Below are 20,224 nucleotides of genomic sequence, written 5' to 3'. Positions count from 1 at the left end.
GAGAGAGAAAGCAAGAGAGGAAAAAACATGGCGCTTGCGAGCTGTATGTGCAAAATCCGCAAGGAATTGCAGTAAATTCCTTTTTGTTTGAAGAAAATTTACAACTTGGTAATAGACCTTTTTATGACCTATTTGCGGTCGTCATTGGCTGCGGCTGGTCATGTGCAGGCGCCGCTCTCCTTCACGGCCTTTTTCCTGATTTCCCAGGCGAATTTCCCCCCGCATTCTGCTATCCCAGAGCCTCACCCCGTCTTTTTCTAACCTTTGTCTCTGCAGAGGTGGGCTCCAGTCGCCGGCTGCGGGATTGCGGAGTCCGCGGCAGACTCGGCTTCCGCCCTGGCCCCACCGCAGCTCACTCGGTCTGCACCGCTACCACCTCCGGAGCTGGTGGGGAGCCTGGCGGGGGAAGGCCTGGAAGGGGCCCTAGGCGCCGAGCCCCCCGCCGGCGCCGATACCGCCTGCCGGGAGCAACTGGCCTGCTTGGGGCGACTGCAGCCGCGCGGTTGCGACGCGGCTTCTTCTCCAACATGAGCGAGTCCCTGCTGCGGAGAGTGCGCGCCGCAGGGCAGCGCCTAGTGGATTACAGCAGCCGCCGGGACCGACCGCCGCCTGCAGCAAGGCAGCTTTCGGGTAAGAGTCCCTCCTCCCCGCGCCCGAGCTTTCCATCAAGAAGCCTAAGGCGCCGACCCCCTTGGGCAGCTCGGGGAGTCCACCTGCTCCCCTACATTTCCCAGGGAACTAGGGGTCGTTGTCTAAGCCCCTTCCCCCAATCACTTCGTTGTTAGGGCGTCCCCTGGGGTCCGGGGTGGGGTCCAGCTAGGTTCAGAAGTCTAAGGGAGTAATAGTATTTCCTCTAGAGATTCTGAGAAACGGGTAGCCACAGACAGGATCCCACTGCCTAGATGGAGAGCCCCTCAATCCCACCCTGGGAAAGTGTGTAGACAGGTTACTCCCGAACATCTCCACTTTACTGGGAGTCACTAAAGGCATTTTATTTAGAGCTGTGGTTTTTACGGTGGTACCTAGGAGGCTAACAGGTGTTTTTTGAGGGTTGGGGCTTGGGTGGGGGTGGGGTGAATTCTGTGTTCCCAGGATGTGCTTGGTTTGAATCTACGCTTTGGTGACTGATGCGGGTTTATTTCTCTGGTTGATGATTTATTGGGCCTTGTGTTGTATGAGATGGAATTTTAAATATTTTTAAATTTTTCTCTAGTTCTTAGAGAAATTTTTAAACAACTCAAGATAGGTTCTTCCCACATATGATAATCTGTCAGGTTAATTCGGATTACTTTATATCGCAAAACGAATGCATGTTTTCAGAGGTAATGGTATCAGAATGTCTGGTGCAGGTCTTGGAAAAAAACCAATAGATCTTTCAGAAATACAAGGCATCTCTGTGTTCAAACACCGTGTGTTTCTTATTTGCCAGAGTAGGAAAAGAGTAGATCTTTTTGCTCTCTAAATGTATTGATAGGTTTCTCTCTCGCTCGCTCTCTCTCTCTCTCTCCTACCAATAAATATTACATTGCAACATCCTTCCCTTGACTTCAAAACTACTGAACTGAAACAATATGCATAAAAGAAAATCCTTTGCAGAAGGAAAAAAGCTACTTTCTCCCACTGATTTTGAATGGCACTTGAGGATGCAGTTCGCAAATCCTATTGCCTATTCCCTCATGAACATTGTGAAATGAAACCTTTAGACAATCTGCCGCATTGCGCATGAGACTGGCCTGCGCAAGCGGAGGATATGGTCCCCAAAGCACCCAGTGGTAAATCCAAACTTACTGTTCCCTTAAAATTCCAATATAACAGTATTGGCCTTAAAAGCGTTTCTAAACAAAACAAAACAAAAAAATGTCATCTTTGTGGAAAGATTTTTTTTTCCAATTAATGATGGAATCATGCTCATTTCAAAATGGAGGTCCACGATTTGTGGCCAGTTGATGCCTGCAAATTCTCCTGGATCACTAACTCTGATCACTTACAAATAAGGAACTAGAGTGATTTGGTTTTTGATTTGGAGTGTTTGTATTTTGTAACTGTTTCTCTACCACAGCTCAATGGCCTTTGAGATAATTCTTTGACTGGAGTAAAAAGATATTCCCCATTGAAAAGCAGGCACCTGGATCATGGTTTCTAGGCCCTGCCGGCTAGATCCGGAACAGGAAGAGTCCCTAGGTCGGATGGGACCCAAGTTCGGGGTGGGGATGTGGCCCTGATGGCCAAGCTCTAGGTTCAGAGCCTCATTGCTTTTCCCTGGGTTCTGTAGCCTAGCAAGCTTGGGTAACTGAAAACCTGGGTTGGCGGCTGGTCCGATTACACAGCAAAGGTTGATGTCATGGGCAGATGTGGAAGACTGAAGGGCTCTTTGTAAGCCCCGTGGTAGCATTAATTCTTATTGGAACGAAATGGTCGATTGCATCTATGGGAAATAATCCGCAAATCACAGGAACTTGGGCCATTAGTTCACAAGGAGACTAGCTATCGCCACTGGTGGAAATAACCCCATTGTTTCTGTTAACCTAACAAAAAAACAAAACAAAACAAAACACAAACCGAAATTTTAAAACGCTGGGTCCCTAAGAGCTGAGAAGCCAGGAAGTGTAACTCGCAGCGTCCTTGGCCCAAACCTCTGTCCTCGTATAGATCAGGGAGCCGATAGCATGTCCCGGCCTTGGTGACAACGGTTCTGGCCATGAGCTGGGCTTCAGATCTCTTCGAGAACCAGGAGAAAGAGCGAAGCTCGCAATGATAAATGTAGCCAACCACTAGGGCTGAAAACGAAATGTATTTTCCCGTCAGATGTTTCTACAAATAAATACATTTCGCCAGAGTTCTGTTTTCTGAACCCGAGAGGCTAGGGAAATCGAACAAAGACAGTATTTCACCCTGGGCTGGCAGGCAGCTGTTAGAGGTATTTACGGCCTTGCCGCAGTGCGGCGACCAGGCAGCGGAGTAGGGATGCGGGGGCACCGGAAGCTGGGGAGAAGCCACCAAGAACTCAGAATTCCAATTGAAATTCAATTTAGGGTCATGTGTTCGGAAATGGGGTGAACGGATGCCCTCTTTCTAGGGACTGGTCCTTTAGATTTGATAGTTTTGCAGAATAAGGGAGAAGTTGTGCTCTCTGGATGTAGGGTGGTTTTCCCCGCCTTGAAGAACGTCTCAGGGGAAGCAGTGCCCTAGATGTGACATTTCTGATCCACATGACAACGTTTAGAGTGTTCGTTGGCAACGAGGAGATGCTGCTTGTTCGGCGGAATAGGGTTTGCAAATCAGAAAGGACAGTTGAGGCTTTTAATACAGGTTTTCCAGAAAAAGAAAAGTATGCTTCCTGCTTCTTTGAGATGAGGTTCTCAAGCTCCTCTGCCTCCAGGCCTAGAAGCGGTGCACCGTGCCTCACCCGCACTGCACAGTGCCCGCCTCCTGCACGGCTCATGGCCTCACAGAGCCCTCCGTACACACGCGCGCCAGGCATCCAGCGCATGTGCAGTGAAATGACCCAGCCCGGGGATTCCATCGGCCAAGCACGGGTGGGGGGAGTGGGCGAGTGGACTCGAGCAGGAAGATACACCCGATCTTTCCATCCCCCCTCGGTCAAGGCTCGCTACTCATCTTGCCTTTATCTCAGCCTTCCCTGTATAGCTGAACAGTTCGACCTTTGGCTGCATTTCCAATCATCATGACTTATCACTTCACCCCAATTTAAATCTGTATGATAGACACAGGCTGCAAAAACGAGATAGGGACCAAAGGAAATACTCTTCTTTCCAGTTGTTATACACACACACACGAGTGTATATTTGCCCCTCGGGGAAGGGTCTAGATTTTTTTTCAGCCTGGTGCTACTGCTTTGGGAAAAGGCCTTTCCTTCTGGCGCCTGCTCAAACAGCCAAACTTCGGGCCAGTCCTTCAGTTCGACCATCCCCGGATCCTGTTACGCCAGCACAGCATGTTCGAGGGCTCTGGGGAAGGCGGGGGGAGGGGGCGGGGGGGCGGTTGGCAGCGGCCAGGCTAAAAGCAGTCAAATAAATAAATAAATGAACAAATAAGGGCTTCTTTCGCCTGGGCTCGCTTAATTAATGGGGGACGAGCGTCTCTGGGCCACGAGGTTTTAGTCTGTGCTGGGGTGGGGTGTAAGGGATGAGAGGCGGCCTCAGGGCCCTCTCGCTCATTCCAGCCGCCCCAGGGGACCTTGTAGGAAGAGCCTCTGTGGCAGGGAGACCTCCGCCCCACCTCCCGAAGTCCCGGCCTCAGGTTTCCAGGGCTGGTGGTCTCCTTGCTCTGCTGTCTAGCGCCTCGTCCAGGAGGAGGCGCTGTAGGACAAGCGTCTCGCCGGCTGCGGCGGGCCGGGAGGACGGGAGCGGAGTGCTCGCCACTCGCTCCTCCCTCTCCCCCTCCCTCTACCTCCGCGCGCAAAGTGAGTGAGGCCTCGAACAAGGGTCGACGGTGCTGCGCCCAGCCCCAGGGTTTCCCTTCGCCGGATCGGCAGTGGAAGCAGCTCCGAGTCCAGGGAGACTAGGGCCGTTCCGGGTTGGCAGGCCACCTCGCTTTCTCCACCCTCCTAGAGGGGGCGCGATTTCCTCGTGCTGCGCTCCTTGATTCCTGTGTGGGACAAGCTGTTCCCAATCCTCGGATCCCAACCAGCCCCACCCTTCTGCCGTTTACCTTGGCCCGGATTCCTGGTACCCAGAATGGACAGATTTGAAAAGCACATCCTTTAGTGCCACCTCGAACAGGCTGATGGGCCTTGCCTTTGCTCACTTAGAACAGGACCTGGGTCCTGGGAATCCCTGGAGACTCTTAGAGCTTGGGTAAATCCTATTTGCTCAACAGCTTGCGAGAACTAGCCAGATGCGCATGTCTGCTTCACACCACCCACCCACCCTTCTACCACCACTTCGCTCATTTCAGGCCTTTTGTGGGCTCCACTGGGCATTCCTCGAATCATCTTCAAGAGCCAGCGACACCTTACTTAAATAATGCTCTGACCCAATCCCACTGATCCTCTGTTATCTCTTAGCAATGCAGTCTTTTGCTCCACTACCGCCCCCGCCCTTCTCGAGGGCAATGATTCTTAGTGAAGACCTGCATCAAATCTTTTGTTTATAATGCAAGTTTCTGGGTCCTATCCCAGACCTACTGAATCAGAATATCCAGATATGATATCCAGAGACCTGCATTTTGTAAGCACTCCTCCCCACAGGGCAGTTAGGCTGCAAGCTTATGTTTGAGAACCACTGGTCTATTATCTCTCCCACTCCTTTAATGATTATTTGTTCTCCAAAGATCAAGTTCCCTCTACCTCTACAACTAGGCATCCCCCAGAGCTCCCAGAGTTCCACCCAGGGTTGTGTTTTTAATATCACCACCCTATGGGCTGAGTACTTTCTCCCATTTTACACAAGGAGCCATGGATCCCTTACTTTTGGATTGGAGATTTCAAAGACAGCAGTTCTGGGTTCAGACTGCCATGGTACCACTTACCTGTTGTGTGACCTTAGGCAAGTACTGTAACTCTCTACACCTGTTAATTTCTTTGAAAAGGAGGGATAAGAGTACTTTCAAGAGTTTCTATGAGAATTTTTACTTACTTGCACTACTATATGTCAGGCACTAACTGCTTTACATACTTTAACTCACTGGTTAAATACTTAAACCAGTGTTTTGGCACATACCAAGTATTCATTACATATATATTTCTTATTATCCACCCCCCTTTTGCTGAGTAATCAGGCCTAGACTTTTAGAGCAAAAGACACCTGGTTCACTCACCAAATTCTTGAATTCTATGGAAGACAAAACAGGTTTGAACACACAGGAAGTAGCAGACTCGGGAGAACATAGTTCTGGGACCTAACCTATTGCTGTAGTGGGTCACATAGTTCTGGCCCACTGGGTCTCAGTGTCTGGCACCTAAATGTTTAGGGTTACACCCAGACAGAAAGTGGCCCTAGCTCTTCAGTGGGCCGGTGTCAGGGAGGGGAGTCCTCACACCCACACAGGCACAATGAGTGACTCCATTGGGGCAGGGGGAGGTGGGCAGGGAGAGCAGTGTTTCTCATTTGGTGATACAGTATAGTGCCAGGAATATAGAGTTACATTTCTCTCATGCTTGGGACTCCCTGCTCAGCCCTTCTCTGGCTACACGCCCAGACTATATCCTTAAGTACCAGCCCTGGTCAGTCTCCTTTCTCCACCTGTCTCTGGCCAGGAAGTACATTCAAAGCCCCTCTTATCTCTTCTAGTTGTACAGCCATTTAGTTTAAGAGGAAAGCTCCACCCCCTTCAGGCAAAAGGCCTCTTAAGAGCAAAAATGAAAATACTCTTTCCTGGAGTCACCTAGTAGGGGCCGTTAAGGTGGGTAGAGGGCTGACTTTCATTACTTTTGGAGTAGAGCTGCTGCCTCCCAGGACCCCATCTCTCTCTCTTCCTTACTGTGAGCTACTTTGGCTCCCAGGGGTCAGAGGAACCTACAAGGTACCCTATCTCATGGGAGCTTTCTAGGCTCTTTTTAGCCACATGGGGAGTCCCACTTCACCTAGAAATTAATTCCTTCCAGGTTTTTAAGAAGACTCAACTTGTCCTTCCCCACTGTCTCTTCCATTACCTCCATTGCAAGTTCTTGGGAAACTCCCCAGCAAACTGGCACATGCTAGCTCTGCTCTTCCCATCACTCAGCTTCTCTTCCCCATTCCACTCTCTTTCATCTACAGAAGACCAGGAGGAGGGTAGGAGAAAAGGAAGATGGGGAGGAGGAGAGAAGAGAAGATTATGGGAAGGTAGACACTTAGTGTCTTTTCTCACTTTGTCTTGCTTTCCTAAGATCAAGGCATAAATGATGTCAGCCTCAATATCTTCCTTTCATCTCTCCTTTTCCTTACTCACAGCTAAATATACAGATAGGCTATGTAATTTTATCTTTTTGTGTAGGCTACAGTAAAGGTTGCAAGCATGTCTCAGTCACCATGCTTCATCATCATTCTTTCAAAGAATGTCTATCTAGCCCTGACTGGCTACCCATCAACTGTTTGAAACAACATTTCTCCTCAGTCTTATCTTCTTACCCCATTCTCAAAAACAAAAGGTCATCACAATTGCCTGAAAAGTAATATGTACTGTGATTAATAGCTTTCTTTCTTTTTTCCTTTTTTTTGAAACAGAGTCTCACTCTGTCCCCCAGGCTGGAGTGCATGGTGTGATCTCGGCTCACTGCAACCTCCACATCCCAAGTTCAAGCAATTCTCTTGCCTCAGCCTCTCAAGTAGCTGGGATTACAGGCATGCACCACCACCCCCAGCTAGTTACTGTATTTTTAGTAGAGATGGGGTTTCATCGTGTTGGTCAGACTGGTCTTGAACTCCCGATCTCATCATCTGCCTGCCTCAGCCTCCTAAAGTGCTAGAATTACAGAAAAATAAAGAAAGCTCTTCTAAACCCCTCAAACTATTATTATTATTATTATTATTAATTTGACAGCTGCTCATTTAGTGCTAATCAGAATCAGGAACTGTTTTGAAGAGTTTATCTTTATCCATTTTTAAAAACAGATGCCATCAACCATAAAATAAAAATATATGTCTACATGCCTGATGGAACAGAAAAAGAGAAATGGATGCCTTACAATCCAGGCTAACAGCCCCCTGCTCTCTAGCTTATGACAGTCAAATCAAGAAATGGGTTTGGAAGTGCATGTAGAATGGTGGAAAGTGGGATGCAAAGATATCTTTGTATGAAGGGTTTTTTTTTTATGGGCTTGTTGGGACTTTCTAGTGGAAACAGTTGCAACTGAATTTGATTTAGAAATTGTATGTGTATGTGCTCTACAAATCTCCACAGAACATCCATTATTTTCATCAGAATAGTCAAAAACACACGTTTTCACACTGTTTGGTGGCAACTCTGGTGGGCTATTGAAGGGTGCTGGGGGGGTCAATTCTCTTTATGCTCCTTGGTGGGAGCTGGGAACATCTTCCTCTCTCTCTTACCCCCACTCAGCATCCCCCAAGCAGAGAATGCCACATTCTCCTGAAGAACCGCCTCAGGCCCAACCTCCTTTTCTTGGCTTTCGCAGCAGGACAGAGGCAGTGTACTCCCTCTTCCTCTCTTAGTCTCTCTCCTTGGTGGGGCAGCATTGTGGGTGTGAGGGTAGTCCTCCTAAAAATCCCACCCAGTTTTGAGCCCCCAAAGCTCCTGAGCCCTCATCCCTGTGCTTGGGGGCACCGTGGGAGTGGGGACATCTGACTTCCTAGGCTTGGATTCCTTGAGAGTCTCATTTGCTTCCTCACACCCTGTCTCCTTCACACCAGGGCTTTTTTATTGTTTTATAACCTTCTTTAGAGCTTTAGTTGCCAAAGATTCTGATAGGGCTATTCTCCGCTTTCTCACTTTACCAAATCCCAAGTCTTGATGTTTTAAGCAGTTTGGTCACTTGCAAACGCTTCCCTTTCAGATCTAAGCAAATTATAAAAACCTCTAGGCATGTGGCTACCTTCAACTTTCTCCAAGCTCATTCACAACAATACCGAGGGAGCCAAGTGTTAATTCCAACTGCCATTCCCACCCCCAAGCCCACCCAGTTTCTCTCTAAACACCCTTTCTCTACTGAAACTTGAACAAGATCTCAAATTTCCAACTTCTGGTTGGAAGTAAGTAAGGAATGGATTTTGACTTTCCTCTTTATCACATCTAGAGCTAGGAAATTATTGAAATAAAGGGGTTGATGGTACTCACGGTGAATGCAGCCAAAGAATCATAAGACATGCCCACCAACCAGCCTTTTCCAAATAGCACTATCTCCCAACTTAAACAGCTTCGCTGAAAAGATGCTATTTGAAAAGCCTGGGTATTGATATGAATATGACCTCCCTTGCATCTTGGATATTTGGAACTATTTAAATCTGAGGGAACAGTTGCAGCAAACCTTTATTTAGTGAATAAAAGTTTAAAGCCAAAGGTTATTTATGGTTCTGCAGAGATGAGACCTGAGTGGCTATTTACGAGCACGTGATTCCAATAAACTTTGTTTTATGGCTTGAGAGTTGACAAGCCAAAATATAATTCCCACCATAAATTAGGTTAAGAGCATACAAGTGCAGATGCTGGGTTCCTAGAGCAGCAATAGGAACGTGAGAGGCTCCAGCCAGCACCGAGCTAAGAAGGAGACAGTTCTACTCAGCTCCCCTGCCCACTAGGAAAGAAAAACAGTAAGTCACTTACTACTTTTTTCACAACTTCAGAGGTGCGGGATTTCTCTGTTCCTGACTTCTGCTTAGGATGGGGAGAAGTCTCATTGAAGTTTATTCTAATTTTAGCCTAAACCTAAATTAACAAATAGAATGAGCATCTTGATCTCTCACGCCCTCCCTTCTGGATAGGGACAGTTAGGAATTGAGGGTTCCCACCTCACAAGAGGGACTTACTGTCCCTTTTCTTCCTATAATAGCATCTCCTTCAGATGTGGGATAAAACAATGGTATTCTGGGTGGGGAAAGAAAGAGAGGATGAGGGTGAAGATGCTTTGTCCCTGAGATTTCTGATATTGCTTTCTTATAATAGTATTAGGAAAGACTGCAAACTTAAAACTGGACACCAGCCTCTGGGAGGACCATTGCTTTATAAGATTGTTTTCTGGGCTTTCCAGCAGCAATCCTGAAAAATTGATGTCATACCCATAGAGCTGGATAACAATCTAAAGCATTGCCATTTACCTTTAAACCCATTGATTTTCCTCCTTGGTTATCATTTGGGCCCTCATTTCCCCCTGGAAATTGCTCTTTGTTTTGAATTGGAGTAGAAGTGGGAAGGCAAGTCCCAGCCATGCCTGATTCTTCTTTGAGGAGGAGAAGACAGGTTTAGGGAACACTGGTTGGGACTGAAGAATTTGAAATCAACCTGAAGCTGGAAAAGAAGGCTGAATTGCTCCCAGGGTGAGAGAGATAGGAAGCTGGGGTGAGGGGCAGATGGAGCAGCTACCCCTCCCCAGTGGACCTGCACCCACACAGCCCGATTGCGCAGAAGGAAACACACAAAGGCCCATTTTCTCCTCGCTTCCCGTTTTCCCACTGGGAAAACCCTGTTACAGGCGGCCTGATTTGGGCCAAATAACCAGTGAGGTTTTGCCCAAGGGTGCATGGAGTGGGAGAGGCAATGGAGACCGAATTCTCTCATAATCCGTCGCTCTGCTCTTGAGGGACTGCGGTCTCCAGCTCCGCGGAGAACTTTGCGCAGTTCCCGGGGACGGGCACCTGAAGCAGGGAGGTCTGGGTATTGGTGGGGTATCTTGGCCTTGTCATTTTTCTGTGTGTCATATGTTTCTGCTTTGATATGCTGTGAAATTTAAGTGACCCCCGTTTTCATTGCAACAGGTTCGGGACCATGAGAGAGCGCCGCTGTAAGTACCTTCCCGTTTCTTCCGAATCGCGAAGAGGCGGTACCGATCGCGGGGAAGTGGTGGGCTTAGGACAGAGCCTGCGGAGTGGGCGGATGAAGAAAGGCCCTGCCTCCCCTACACCACCCCAACCCCCAACCCGGGCCTAGCCTTGGGACGTTAGCTCTTTTAGGGAGGTGGAGGCACTAAATCCAGCTCCTGGAAAGCTTTTCTTGGGCCTGGTTCACAGACACCTGCCTAAGGGAACGGGCCGCGGTGTCTCGCCCTGGTCTCGGACCTTCCTGGACCTTCGTGGCCGTTCCCTGCTCAGCACAGGTGCAGCTCCGGCAAGGCTCTCACTTCTGTTAAGAGCTTGCTAGTTAGCAACCTGTCCTATTAACGACCTGAGGCATCAAACCAAAGCAATAAACACCAAGGCAATGCGATCCCCTCCGCAGTCCAACCCTTCTTAACCCGGTCCAGCCTGGCCAACCTTCTGTTTTTAAAAATATTAACTGAAAACAAAAACTCAATCCTCTGTGGGTGTGTTAAGTTGCCCGCTTCTGGGAAAGGCTGTGAATTCTGAGCTTTACTGGACATTCCCTTCCCCAACCCTCCCCTGATCTGGTTGCAGCCTTGCGGGGCCCTGGGCTTTGGACACTGGCTGAACGAGGACGGATACGGTCCTTCTTTTCACCTCTGCTTCTCTGTAACTGCAGTTGGAGGATTTCCTCCCCAGAGTCGCTGTTGCTGCAAAGAGACATAGGAGGGTGGAGAGGGGTGGGGTGGGGCCAGAGACTCCTGGGGCCCTTGGCTTGGATGTTTGGATCTTTCTGAGTTGCCTGTGCCGCGAAAGACAGGTACATTTCTGATTAGGCCTGTGAAGGCTCCTGGAGGACGATCTCATTAAGACGATGGTATTGGCCGGAGAGTCACAAAAAGAACTGTGGCCCCTCTCTCACTGCAAAACGGAGGCGATTTTATTTTAATGGGAGATAGAATATGAGAGGGCTGCAGCAACCAGGCACCCTCCTTCCTTCATGGTTGGAAAATCTGGGGCTGGGCTCAGGGGCAGGTTTTTTGGCCCCGCTGGGCTGGGCAGTCTAGTCGACCCTTTGTAGGCTGTACACACCCCTAGAGGAGCAGTTACCCTCTATACACCAGGCTGATCCAAGTGAAAGGGGCTCTGGGCTCCAGTCTGGAAAATCTGGTGTCCTGGGGACCCCCAGTCTTGCTTCTCTCCTCCCCTGCACTGGCTTTGGGTGCTTATCTCTGTGGAAGCTGCTTGCTAGCAAACCCACATTCACTGCCCGGTAGCTGAACACAGCACAAAAAGCCGGAGAGATCAAAAGCGTTAGTATGGGCAGTTGAGCGGGAGGTGAATATTTAACGGTTTTGTTCATCAATAACTCGTTGGCTTTGACCTGTCTGAACAAGTCGAGCAATAAGGTGAAACGCAGGTCACAGCGTCTAACAAATATGAAAATGTGTACATTCACCCCAGTCCCCAGCCAGCTCAGCAGCCTCCCCCAATTTGTCTGGATAGAGCCTAGGCCCAGTGTCCCAGGAAGGTGGGTACGTGGGAATCCTTGGCATTCCGGGAAACTGGGGGGACTCTTCAGGGACAAACAGATTCTGCAGCCTCATAGCCCTTGTTAGAATGGGCACCCAAAAAAATCCCTGCAAAAGAGGTAAAGTGATGGAACCAAAAGATTGGGGGTGTGTGCAAAGTGCCATGCTTGAAGGGGCAATATTCCTGCTCTACCCCACCAGGCCCAGGCCTAAGCTCGAAACTAATATTTGAATCATGTGGGAAGTAGGAAGGGCAATTAAGACAGGGGGAAAAAAAAGGAGCACCTTCAGCCCACAGTTAGGCGTTCAAAAGCCCCACTCGAGCCAGGGCATCCCTGTGCCCCTGAAATTCATCCAGGCCCTGAGTGAGTCTGCGCTCTCCATGCCCTAAACTGAGGGGCATGCCCTGCGCAGTGCCGAGGCACTGGGGCGGGTGAAATTTCTGAACTTTTGTACTCTTGTGTGGTGCTGTCGGCAAAGCAAAAATAATGAAACTTTGTGATATGTTTGTAAATGATTTCGAATGACCCCTCGCCCTGCCCTTCACCATTAGCGCGCCGGCCTCAGCCTAAGGCGGCTCGGTGCCTGTGAACAGCGCCTGCCTCGGGGTCTGCAGCAGCCGCGGAACGGAGAGGCCAGCCCGGCTCAGGGCCCATGAAGGTAAATGCGCGACTTCTTGGAGAAATAGCTTTGGCAGACAACCTGGCTTGGTCAGGCAGTAGGAAAAGCAGTGGACAGAGGACATTCTCCTCTTGCCTCTTTTCCTTCTGCCGCTGAGGGCATTTGTTCCTTTCTGGAAAATACCACTTGATAAGGAGGGGGGATTATTTGGATCCTGAGAGGGGGGTAATAAAGCCGCCATCCCTGGGATTGATTGTTTTTATTTCTTTTTTTTTTTTCCTTTCTTTCTTAAAAATAATATTCTGGTTGCTAGGCTGCTTGGTAACCCTGCCCTGGCAAAAGAATGAGGGAACTCGTTGCTTCAAATTGTTGCCAAGCCCATCAGGCTACCTGAACTGTTTCAGAAAGTGCGGGTGCCTATGTCGGGCGGTGGTGGCTCAGAGGAAGAGGCTGGGGCTGGCAGCGGCCTAGGCACCTCACTCTGGGTGGGACCCAGAGGTTGTAACGTTGTCTATATATACCCTGTAGAACCGAATTTGTGTGGTATCCATATAGTCACAGATTCGATTCTAGGGGAATATATGGTCGATGCAAAAACTTCACGTTTCTTCGAAATAGCCAGAGACCGAAGTGGGAAGTGGAGACTAGAAGCAGCCGACACTGGTCAGCCACCTCTTTCTGTTTTATTACCTTGGACTCCAGGAGGATCAGCTGTGCCTGGTAACACAGAGCAGCATTTTCCTCTCCAGAAGCTCCTCACCTTTAAACAGAGGATCCTGTGGGTGCTGAAAAAGAAAAGAAAGAAAGAAAGAAAGAAAAAGAAGCCAAGCCTAATTGGTTGCATGGATGCAAGACCAAAGGGCTAGGTTTGGCAGTACTAGGGAGTGAGGTGCAAGGACAGCTTGCCCAGTCCCAGCTCTGCCCTCCAGGGACATGAGGTGCAAAGGAACTCTAATGGGGCTCACTGGTATTTGGGGCCCTCCTGTGGGAAGAAAGCAAGCTTCAAAGAAGCCCAATGGGGAGCTCTGAGGTGCATTTGAGCGAGTTGAGGGTACCCTCACCACCATCCCAGCTCACCCCCAGCTACATGGGCAAGGGCAGCAAGGGCCTCTTGCCATTTCGGCAGGGCCCAGCTTCAGCTGGGAACCCCCGGGCCTGGGCACTGGTAGAAAGCATGGTGGTTACTCATTGCCTAATTTGATTCAGGCTGGCCAGATTCTGGTAACTTTCGGGTGACCCTGATGAAGACAAAGCCAGGACGGCAGCCTTTGTATGGCAGAGTCCCAGCTCCCGCGGGCCGCAGGCTGGGCGGGCAGGCAGGAACCCTCCTGCCTGGGGCACTCTGCCCAACTTATGGGCGACTTCGCCCACCCACCTTTCATTGCTCTGCACCCCAGTAGGAGGATTCATTCTCCCTTGAGCTGTGTCTATTTGGCTTGTGGGGGGGGGGTTGCTTTCAGCTGGGGGTGATTGGAGCGGAGCAGGGAAGGTTGGCAAAATCAGTGACAGACAAAAGCTGGGATTACCTGAGGAGAACGGGGTGCTGGGAACTGGAACTACATTAATATCTGGCAGGGGCTCTCAAATGTGCCACAACAAGCCACTTGATTACACGTATGTTATTTAGTTAAATTTGTAAAAATTATGAGATGCTCACCAACCCGGTGATAAACTTGCTCCCTCGCCATTGGCTGGCCTGGTCACATGGCCGCCCAACTTTATTCAGTTGACAGCAAGTAGGAGGGCCCTATGGAAGGAGAAAAAAAGACAACACGAGAAAAATTAGTATTTTCTACCTTCTGAAATTAATGGTCATGAGTTCGTATATGGTGAACTCCAAGTATGTGGACCCCAAGTTCCCTCCGTGCGAGGAATATTTGCAGGGTGGCTACCTAGGCGAGCAGGGCGCCGACTACTACGGCGGCGGCGGCGCGCAGGGCGCAGACTTCCAGCCCCCGGGGCTCTACCCGCGGCCCGACTTCGGTGAGCAGCCTTTCGGAGGCGGCGGCCCGGGGACCGGCTCGGCGTTGCCCGCGCGGGGTCACGGACAAGAGCCAAGCGGCCCTGGTGGTCACTACGCTGCCCCGGGAGAGCCGTGCCCAGCGCCCCCAGTACCTCCGCCCGCGCCCCTGCCTGGCGCCCGGGCCTGCAGTCAGTCTGACCCCAAGCAGCCGCCCCCCGGGACGGCACTCAAGCAGCCGGCTGTGGTCTACCCCTGGATGAAGAAGGTGCACGTGAATTCGGGTAAGACTCGGGTCTAGCAACCTCTCTGCCGGCATCCCAGCCCGTTGGCCTGGGTCCCCTGGACGGGGGTGCGAGTAGGTGGGGGCGTGTGGAGCTTCCATGGGTGCCGCAATTACTCTCCCCATAAATTTTTATAGCTGAGGGAGCAGGCCAGGACCATGTGGCTGGCTGCTCCGCTGTGGGCGCAAAAGGGGGTGGGGATGGGGTGGGGTGGGGGAGGATTCCATTTTCAGAGCAGGGGGAAGGCTGTGGAGGAGCAGGGGATTTCCAAAATGCTTGCTGGGGTGGTCCGGACCTGATAGTGGGCCTGGAAGAAAGAGCACATTTGGGGATCCCGCCATGCAAGCCTGGGGTGTGTGGGTGTGTTTCAGGAGGTGGGTGGGAGTGAGCATGTGTGCTGGGGAGAGGGTGGGAGGGAGGAAGCAAAGTGAGCTTGGGAGCACGCGGGGAGGGCCGCGGGCCTCGGGGCGCTCCAGGAAGTGAGCGGCGGAGGCAAGGGGCCTAACTAGTGGCTGGGCGCTGACCTGGCTGTCCTGTCTGTTTTGTCTCGCAGTGAACCCCAACTACACCGGTGGGGAGCCCAAGCGGTCCCGGACGGCCTACACCAGGCAGCAAGTCCTAGAACTAGAAAAAGAATTTCATTTTAACAGGTATCTGACAAGGCGCCGTCGGATTGAAATCGCTCACACCCTGTGTCTGTCCGAGCGCCAGATCAAGATCTGGTTCCAGAACCGGAGGATGAAGTGGAAAAAAGATCATAAGCTGCCTAACACCAAAGGCAGGTCATCATCCTCATCTTCTTCCTCATCTTGCTCCTCCTCAAGCGCCCCCAGCCAGCATTTACAGCCGATGGCGAAGGACCATCACACGGACCTGACAACCTTATAGAAGTGGGGACCCTGGGCCCATCTCTCCCTGCACACCAGGCTGAGCCGAAGCTGCGGGGGCAGGCCGGGCCTGCTGTCACCTTGCTGGGCTCTAAGGTACTGTGGGGTGGACCTGGGACTAGCAGGCCGCCCTCGGACTAGGTTAGCATCCTTCCCGAGGGCAGCCCCCTCCCTAGAACGGGATGGGGATGGGAGGGGGGCGGGATTCTCTCTCTAAGTATATTATATGGCAGGAGCTACTGAGAACATAAAATCTTGGCGAGTCATTAAACTCATGAAAATCACTGTTCTTGGATTTTGAATTTGCAAATGAAGGTTGGATGCTTTATCCCACTGTGAATTTGGACTTTCTCCCCCACTCCACCCCTCCAGGGAGCTTTGTGGCTTAATAATGTGGGGGAGTTGAGGCAGAAGGTTGGCCACCCTTGTGCTAGGTGCTTTCAGTGGAAGCTAGAGAGCTGGGTCAGGATTTCTGAACTTTCTGGATTGTCTATGGAATTTCATGTGATTAAAAAGTATATATTTTGCTCCCAGTGGCCCTATGTCCAAAGAAATGAGTCTAAGAAGGGAATGAAAACGGGTTATTTTATGTTTAGATATTTGCTTAAATATTTATTTGATGGGAAATGTGGTACAGAAAAAACCAACACCTTCATGCCAAAAATCTTAAAAAGGTGAAAGGGCCGAACTTCAGGGAGCAGAATGAAAGATAGGTGCACTTACTTCTGAACTCCACCCACCCACCCACCTCCCCCACACACTCTGGAAGTGTGTGTAGGGGCCCTTAACCCTTCTAGAAGGAAGCAAAGGATCCACTCAAAGTTGGGTTCCTGAAAATATATTTCCACATGTGCTTTTTTCAGCACTGTGCTTACCACCAGTTCTGGGTGATTAAAGGAAAGGGGAAAAAAGCAACAAATGGTCCAACATTTTCCTTCTGGGGAAAGAAAACAAAACCTCTATGCACTGGGTGGTTAGATAATGACTGAATTTTCTGTTCCAACTGGATTTCAAATGCCCTGAATAACCCTACATAGCAGTGTTTTACAGGAACTGGTGTATGGCCTGTGTAGGGGAAGAGCTGTGTGGTGGGGAGAAAGTAGGAAGGTGAGGAATTCTTGCTTTAAGAAAGAAAGAAAAATAAACCTAATTGAATCTAGACGTTCACAAAAGTTAACCTTAGAGTTCTTTTCCTCCTGAAGTTTTAATTAAAAAAAAAAAAAACAAATCTAAGGAAGATTTCCTCATCCCATTAATTAGAAGCAGAATATGTAAAAGTATAAAAGTTTTCAAGCACTCATCTTTGCCTTGAGAATAGTGCTTTTTTTAAGGAATCACTCTCAACAGGAGAGATGTTCTTTAGTCATTTTTCTTCTGCCTCGCCTGGGAAGGGTTCAAAGTTCATTTTTCTAAAATGCTGACCCTTAAGCATAAGGAGGAAAAAGTCAAAGGTAATGACCAGAGTTCATATACTTAGATGAAACAAGTCTTCCCAAGGCCTCAGGCTTGGAAAAAAGGGTTGTAGCTATCAAAAGGTGACCAAAGTGAAAGACGGAGAAAGGGTCAGCTTAAAACTTAATCTTGAGATCCAGAGAGGGGATATGTTTTCAGTGCTTCAAAAACACCTTAGAAGCTTTCTGTGGTAATTTCAAAAATATATTTAAGTGGGAGGGAAAAAAGAGTTTCTCTGTAGGCGTGTTCTTTGGCTGTGTCTCCCGAGAGCTGAGGGCAGGTATTCACTGCAGTCCCTAGGCTGAAATTTCGCTTCTCTAAAGTGTCTTCCAAGCCTTGGTCTTTTGTATTAGACCCTGGGGACTGCTCTTTGTTCCTCCTTGGGGTGAGCCTGGCTCTCAGACTTGCACATGGCAATACTTGAATATCACCACGTCGAGATATTAAAGATGGATATTCCTGCATTATTCACTTCATTGTTTCTATGACAAAAAGCACAGAGTTCATACATAGTCAAGACGTCTTTTTTCTGACACCCTCACGTAGAGAAGCTGAAAAGGTATTTTACTGAAGTTTGGGTAAATTACAGAATCAGGTTCATCCAGAGGACAAATTTTCTATTCGATTAGCTGTATTTCAGCCGGGAGGACTGACCTCTAAACCCTTAACCTTTTGGACTCTAACTACCCTTCTTTTCTTTTTTCCTCCCTAACGTGGAGAGCAGTCTTTGGATGTACCATTTGAAAGGAGCCGCTATCCTTAGGCAAGTTGGAAAGTTGCTAAGATTCTTTCCTAAAACTTTAATCTGTGTATTCATTAAACCTTCTCCTTGGAAAGGGGAAAAAAGTATATATTTTCACAACATCCAACTACATATATATTATAGAAATTTGTTACATAGATTTTCCCCCACCTCAAAAATTCAGGTTATTCGCCCCTAGCTTCATACCAAATGCCACAAACACTTAACTGACTTCATCCCTGCCTCAGAGGAAAGCCAGGAAACGTGTTTTCATGAGGAAAACCCAAGCTCCTTCTCAAACAGCCCCACTACTTTGGAAAGTAACTTAATCAGAGAAACTTCTTTGTTTATAAGTCTCAGCTCTCCTTCTCAGCTTCGAGGGATTCTTTTGAAATGTTAATGGAGCTTGGATGGCCCAGAGTGCAGCCCCCAACCCTGAGGTCCCAGCCGGACCTCAGCATCCATTTGGGCCCACTGGAGTGAGCCAGGGAAGGGGTAGGGCCCCCCAGCCACCTAGGGCAGGGAAGGAAATGGGTTTCCATCTGGGAACGTGCTCTGGAGAAAGCTAGGTGTGGAAAGACTCCAGTGCCCATTTGCTATTATTTGTTTCCAGTTTGTTTCTTTACATTTGAGCCAGAAGTGTTTGTGTTGGCGTTTTTAAAAAAAAAAAAAAAAAAAAAAAAAAAAAAAAAGTGGTGGGGTCCTGACTAGGGAAGGGGGAGAGTGAAGTGTTTGCTGAGGACGTTCCTCCTCTGACTCCCATCTCACTCTGTCCATTGCAGCCTTTTGTTGTGAGATGACATTGTCAGTCAGCCCCATGGTGTCTGTTCACACGAGATGCTTTTTTAATAGAATTGACCAATGTTTTGCTGCCACTGATTAAAGTATTTATACTAATTGTTGCTTGTAGTTTTGATGTAATTCATTGATCTATATTTAAAATAATAAAAGGTGTAGCAAATCTCCCTCCTGTTTGGTGCCTTAACAGAAGCATTCATTCTTTGTTAAGTCTTCTAGAAGCTAACATTTAATATAAACAATTTATTATTTTATGCAACAAATTAGGCACCATTTTTGAGGAGTGGGGTGCCTAAGGTGTGAAGGTTAAACCTTGTAAGGCTTAGCAATTCTGTTATTACCCCCTCCCTCATATACACATACTTCCAATTGGCTATCATATTTTGTGAGCATTGGGAAGCCTGGAATTGAATTCAGGGTACAGAGTGTTGGATGTTAATTTTTCGAAGAAAAAGAAGTAATTGCCCAGGTTAACGGGGATGAAAGTTGGCATTCTGCTGGGCCCGGGCCAGCCCCCAGATCCTTTTGGTCTGGAAGCCCTCAGAGGAAGTCTTTGTGAAGTGGTGGTTGAGACAACTTACCGGTCTCCCACCCCCAATGCAGGGAGAGCGAGCTGGGTTCTGGGCCGAGCCGAGGCTGCTGGGTGGCTGCTCTGACCTGACACCCTGGCCTCCACTCTTGGGATCCTACTTTTCCGGTGCCGCTCAGCTCCTGCGGGGACTCTAGCACCTGCCCCTCCTTCTCCCGAGCCCCCTCCACCCCTCAGGCAACAATAAACACTCCCCGCTATAAAAAGTGCCATGCACTACATTTATCGCAAGGGCTTCTTCACATCTTGGCCTCGCGTTGAAGAAGGGGCCAAGACAGGAGTCCCAAAATAGATGGGGGGCTTGTTCCAGACAGGAAATGAGCAGAATGCATAAAATCAGACATGTGTCCTTAATATATGGAAGGGCTTGCCCCAGACGCGTGGACATGTGTATTTATAAGTGCGCAGGCAGAAGTTTAAATATTCAGACACATTTTATGATTGTCCTCTGCCCGTCTTCTGGTTAATGGCTCCTCCCGTGCCCACCAATACATCAATACCGTTGTGTGTATTGAGTCTCGGGAAGGAATGAGGAGGAAGCGCGTCCATAGCAGAGCCCGCTGAGTACAGTACAGTAAATCGGGACCCTCGGCAGACGGCGCTTCCCACCCGCCATGTTGGGGAGCCCTCCCTGCCCCCCGCGCCAGGCTGGGCGGCCAGGGCTAGCTGGCAGCCAGGGGAGGGCCTTTCATAACCCTCAGAATTTTCAAAGTGCGAGGAAGATGATAAGAATAGATTTCTACAAGTCCCGACCACGTGATTGGCGAAATAATTAATTCAGCACGTCCCTTAAGAAACACGGAGTCGTCATTAATCTGCCACGCAAAGGGCTCTCTCCGACTTGGAAAGTGCAGGGATCCCAAGAATATCACCCGCCCAGGGGGGCCGTGCGGCGCCCCTGGCCCTCCACCCCCGGCCCTCGGCGGGTGCGGGAGCCTGGACAGCAG

The 20,224-nt window shown here is 49.3% G+C and overlaps 2 protein-coding genes and 1 pseudogene across 5 annotated transcripts in view; 2 read left to right on the top strand and 1 right to left on the bottom strand.

Annotated features, from left to right (window-relative positions):
* Positions 1-591, bottom strand: part of LOC108592169 (uncharacterized) — an 8,413-nt pseudogene extending 7,822 nt beyond the window's left edge. The window contains exon 1 of the transcript XR_004744566.3: positions 263-591. The product of XR_004744566.3 is annotated as an uncharacterized LOC108592169 (transcript). The remainder of the gene's footprint in view (positions 1-262) is intronic.
* On the top strand, positions 222-16,924 carry HOXD4 (homeobox D4). 2 transcript variants are annotated; one of them, XM_078329108.1, is made up of 3 exons: positions 222-10,396; positions 12,498-14,809; positions 15,363-15,980. In XM_078329108.1, the coding sequence occupies exons 2-3, from the start codon at positions 14,374-14,376 to the stop codon at positions 15,695-15,697; spliced, it is 771 nt and encodes a 256-aa protein (XP_078185234.1). In that variant the 5' UTR covers positions 222-10,396; positions 12,498-14,373; the 3' UTR covers positions 15,698-15,980. The 2 variants fall into 2 exon arrangements, with proteins under 2 accessions (XP_078185234.1, XP_078185233.1); XM_078329107.1 differs by having other exon boundaries at positions 222-14,809; positions 15,363-16,924.
* HOXD3 (homeobox D3) overlaps positions 222-20,224 on the top strand; it is a 37,254-nt gene continuing 17,251 nt past the window's right edge. Inside the window, exons 1-4 of one of the 2 annotated variants that reach the window (XM_078329104.1) lie at positions 222-630; positions 10,371-10,396; positions 12,498-12,604; positions 15,460-20,224. The gene's annotated coding sequence lies outside the window, so the exon portion shown is untranslated. Of the gene's footprint in view, positions 9,210-10,370; positions 10,397-12,497; positions 12,605-15,459 lie in introns of both variants that reach the window. The other variant, XM_078329105.1, reaches the window with a different exon arrangement.

This window comes from Callithrix jacchus, chromosome 6 (genome assembly GCF_049354715.1).
Source record: "Callithrix jacchus isolate 240 chromosome 6, calJac240_pri, whole genome shotgun sequence".
Classification (NCBI taxonomy): Eukaryota; Metazoa; Chordata; class Mammalia; order Primates; family Cebidae; genus Callithrix; species Callithrix jacchus.
The sequence above is the reverse complement of the archived record's forward strand: the minus strand, read 5'-3'. Positions and strand labels throughout refer to the sequence as shown.

Excerpts from the sequence above, each read along its gene's own strand:
- HOXD4 (XM_078329107.1), top strand. The coding sequence starts at position 14,374 with ATGGTCATGAGTTCGTATATGGTGAACTCCAAGTATGTGGACCCCAAG. Across the intron at positions 14,810-15,362 it reads GAAGGTGCACGTGAATTCGG|TGAACCCCAACTACACCGGT; the intron begins GTAAGACTCGGG and ends TTTGTCTCGCAG.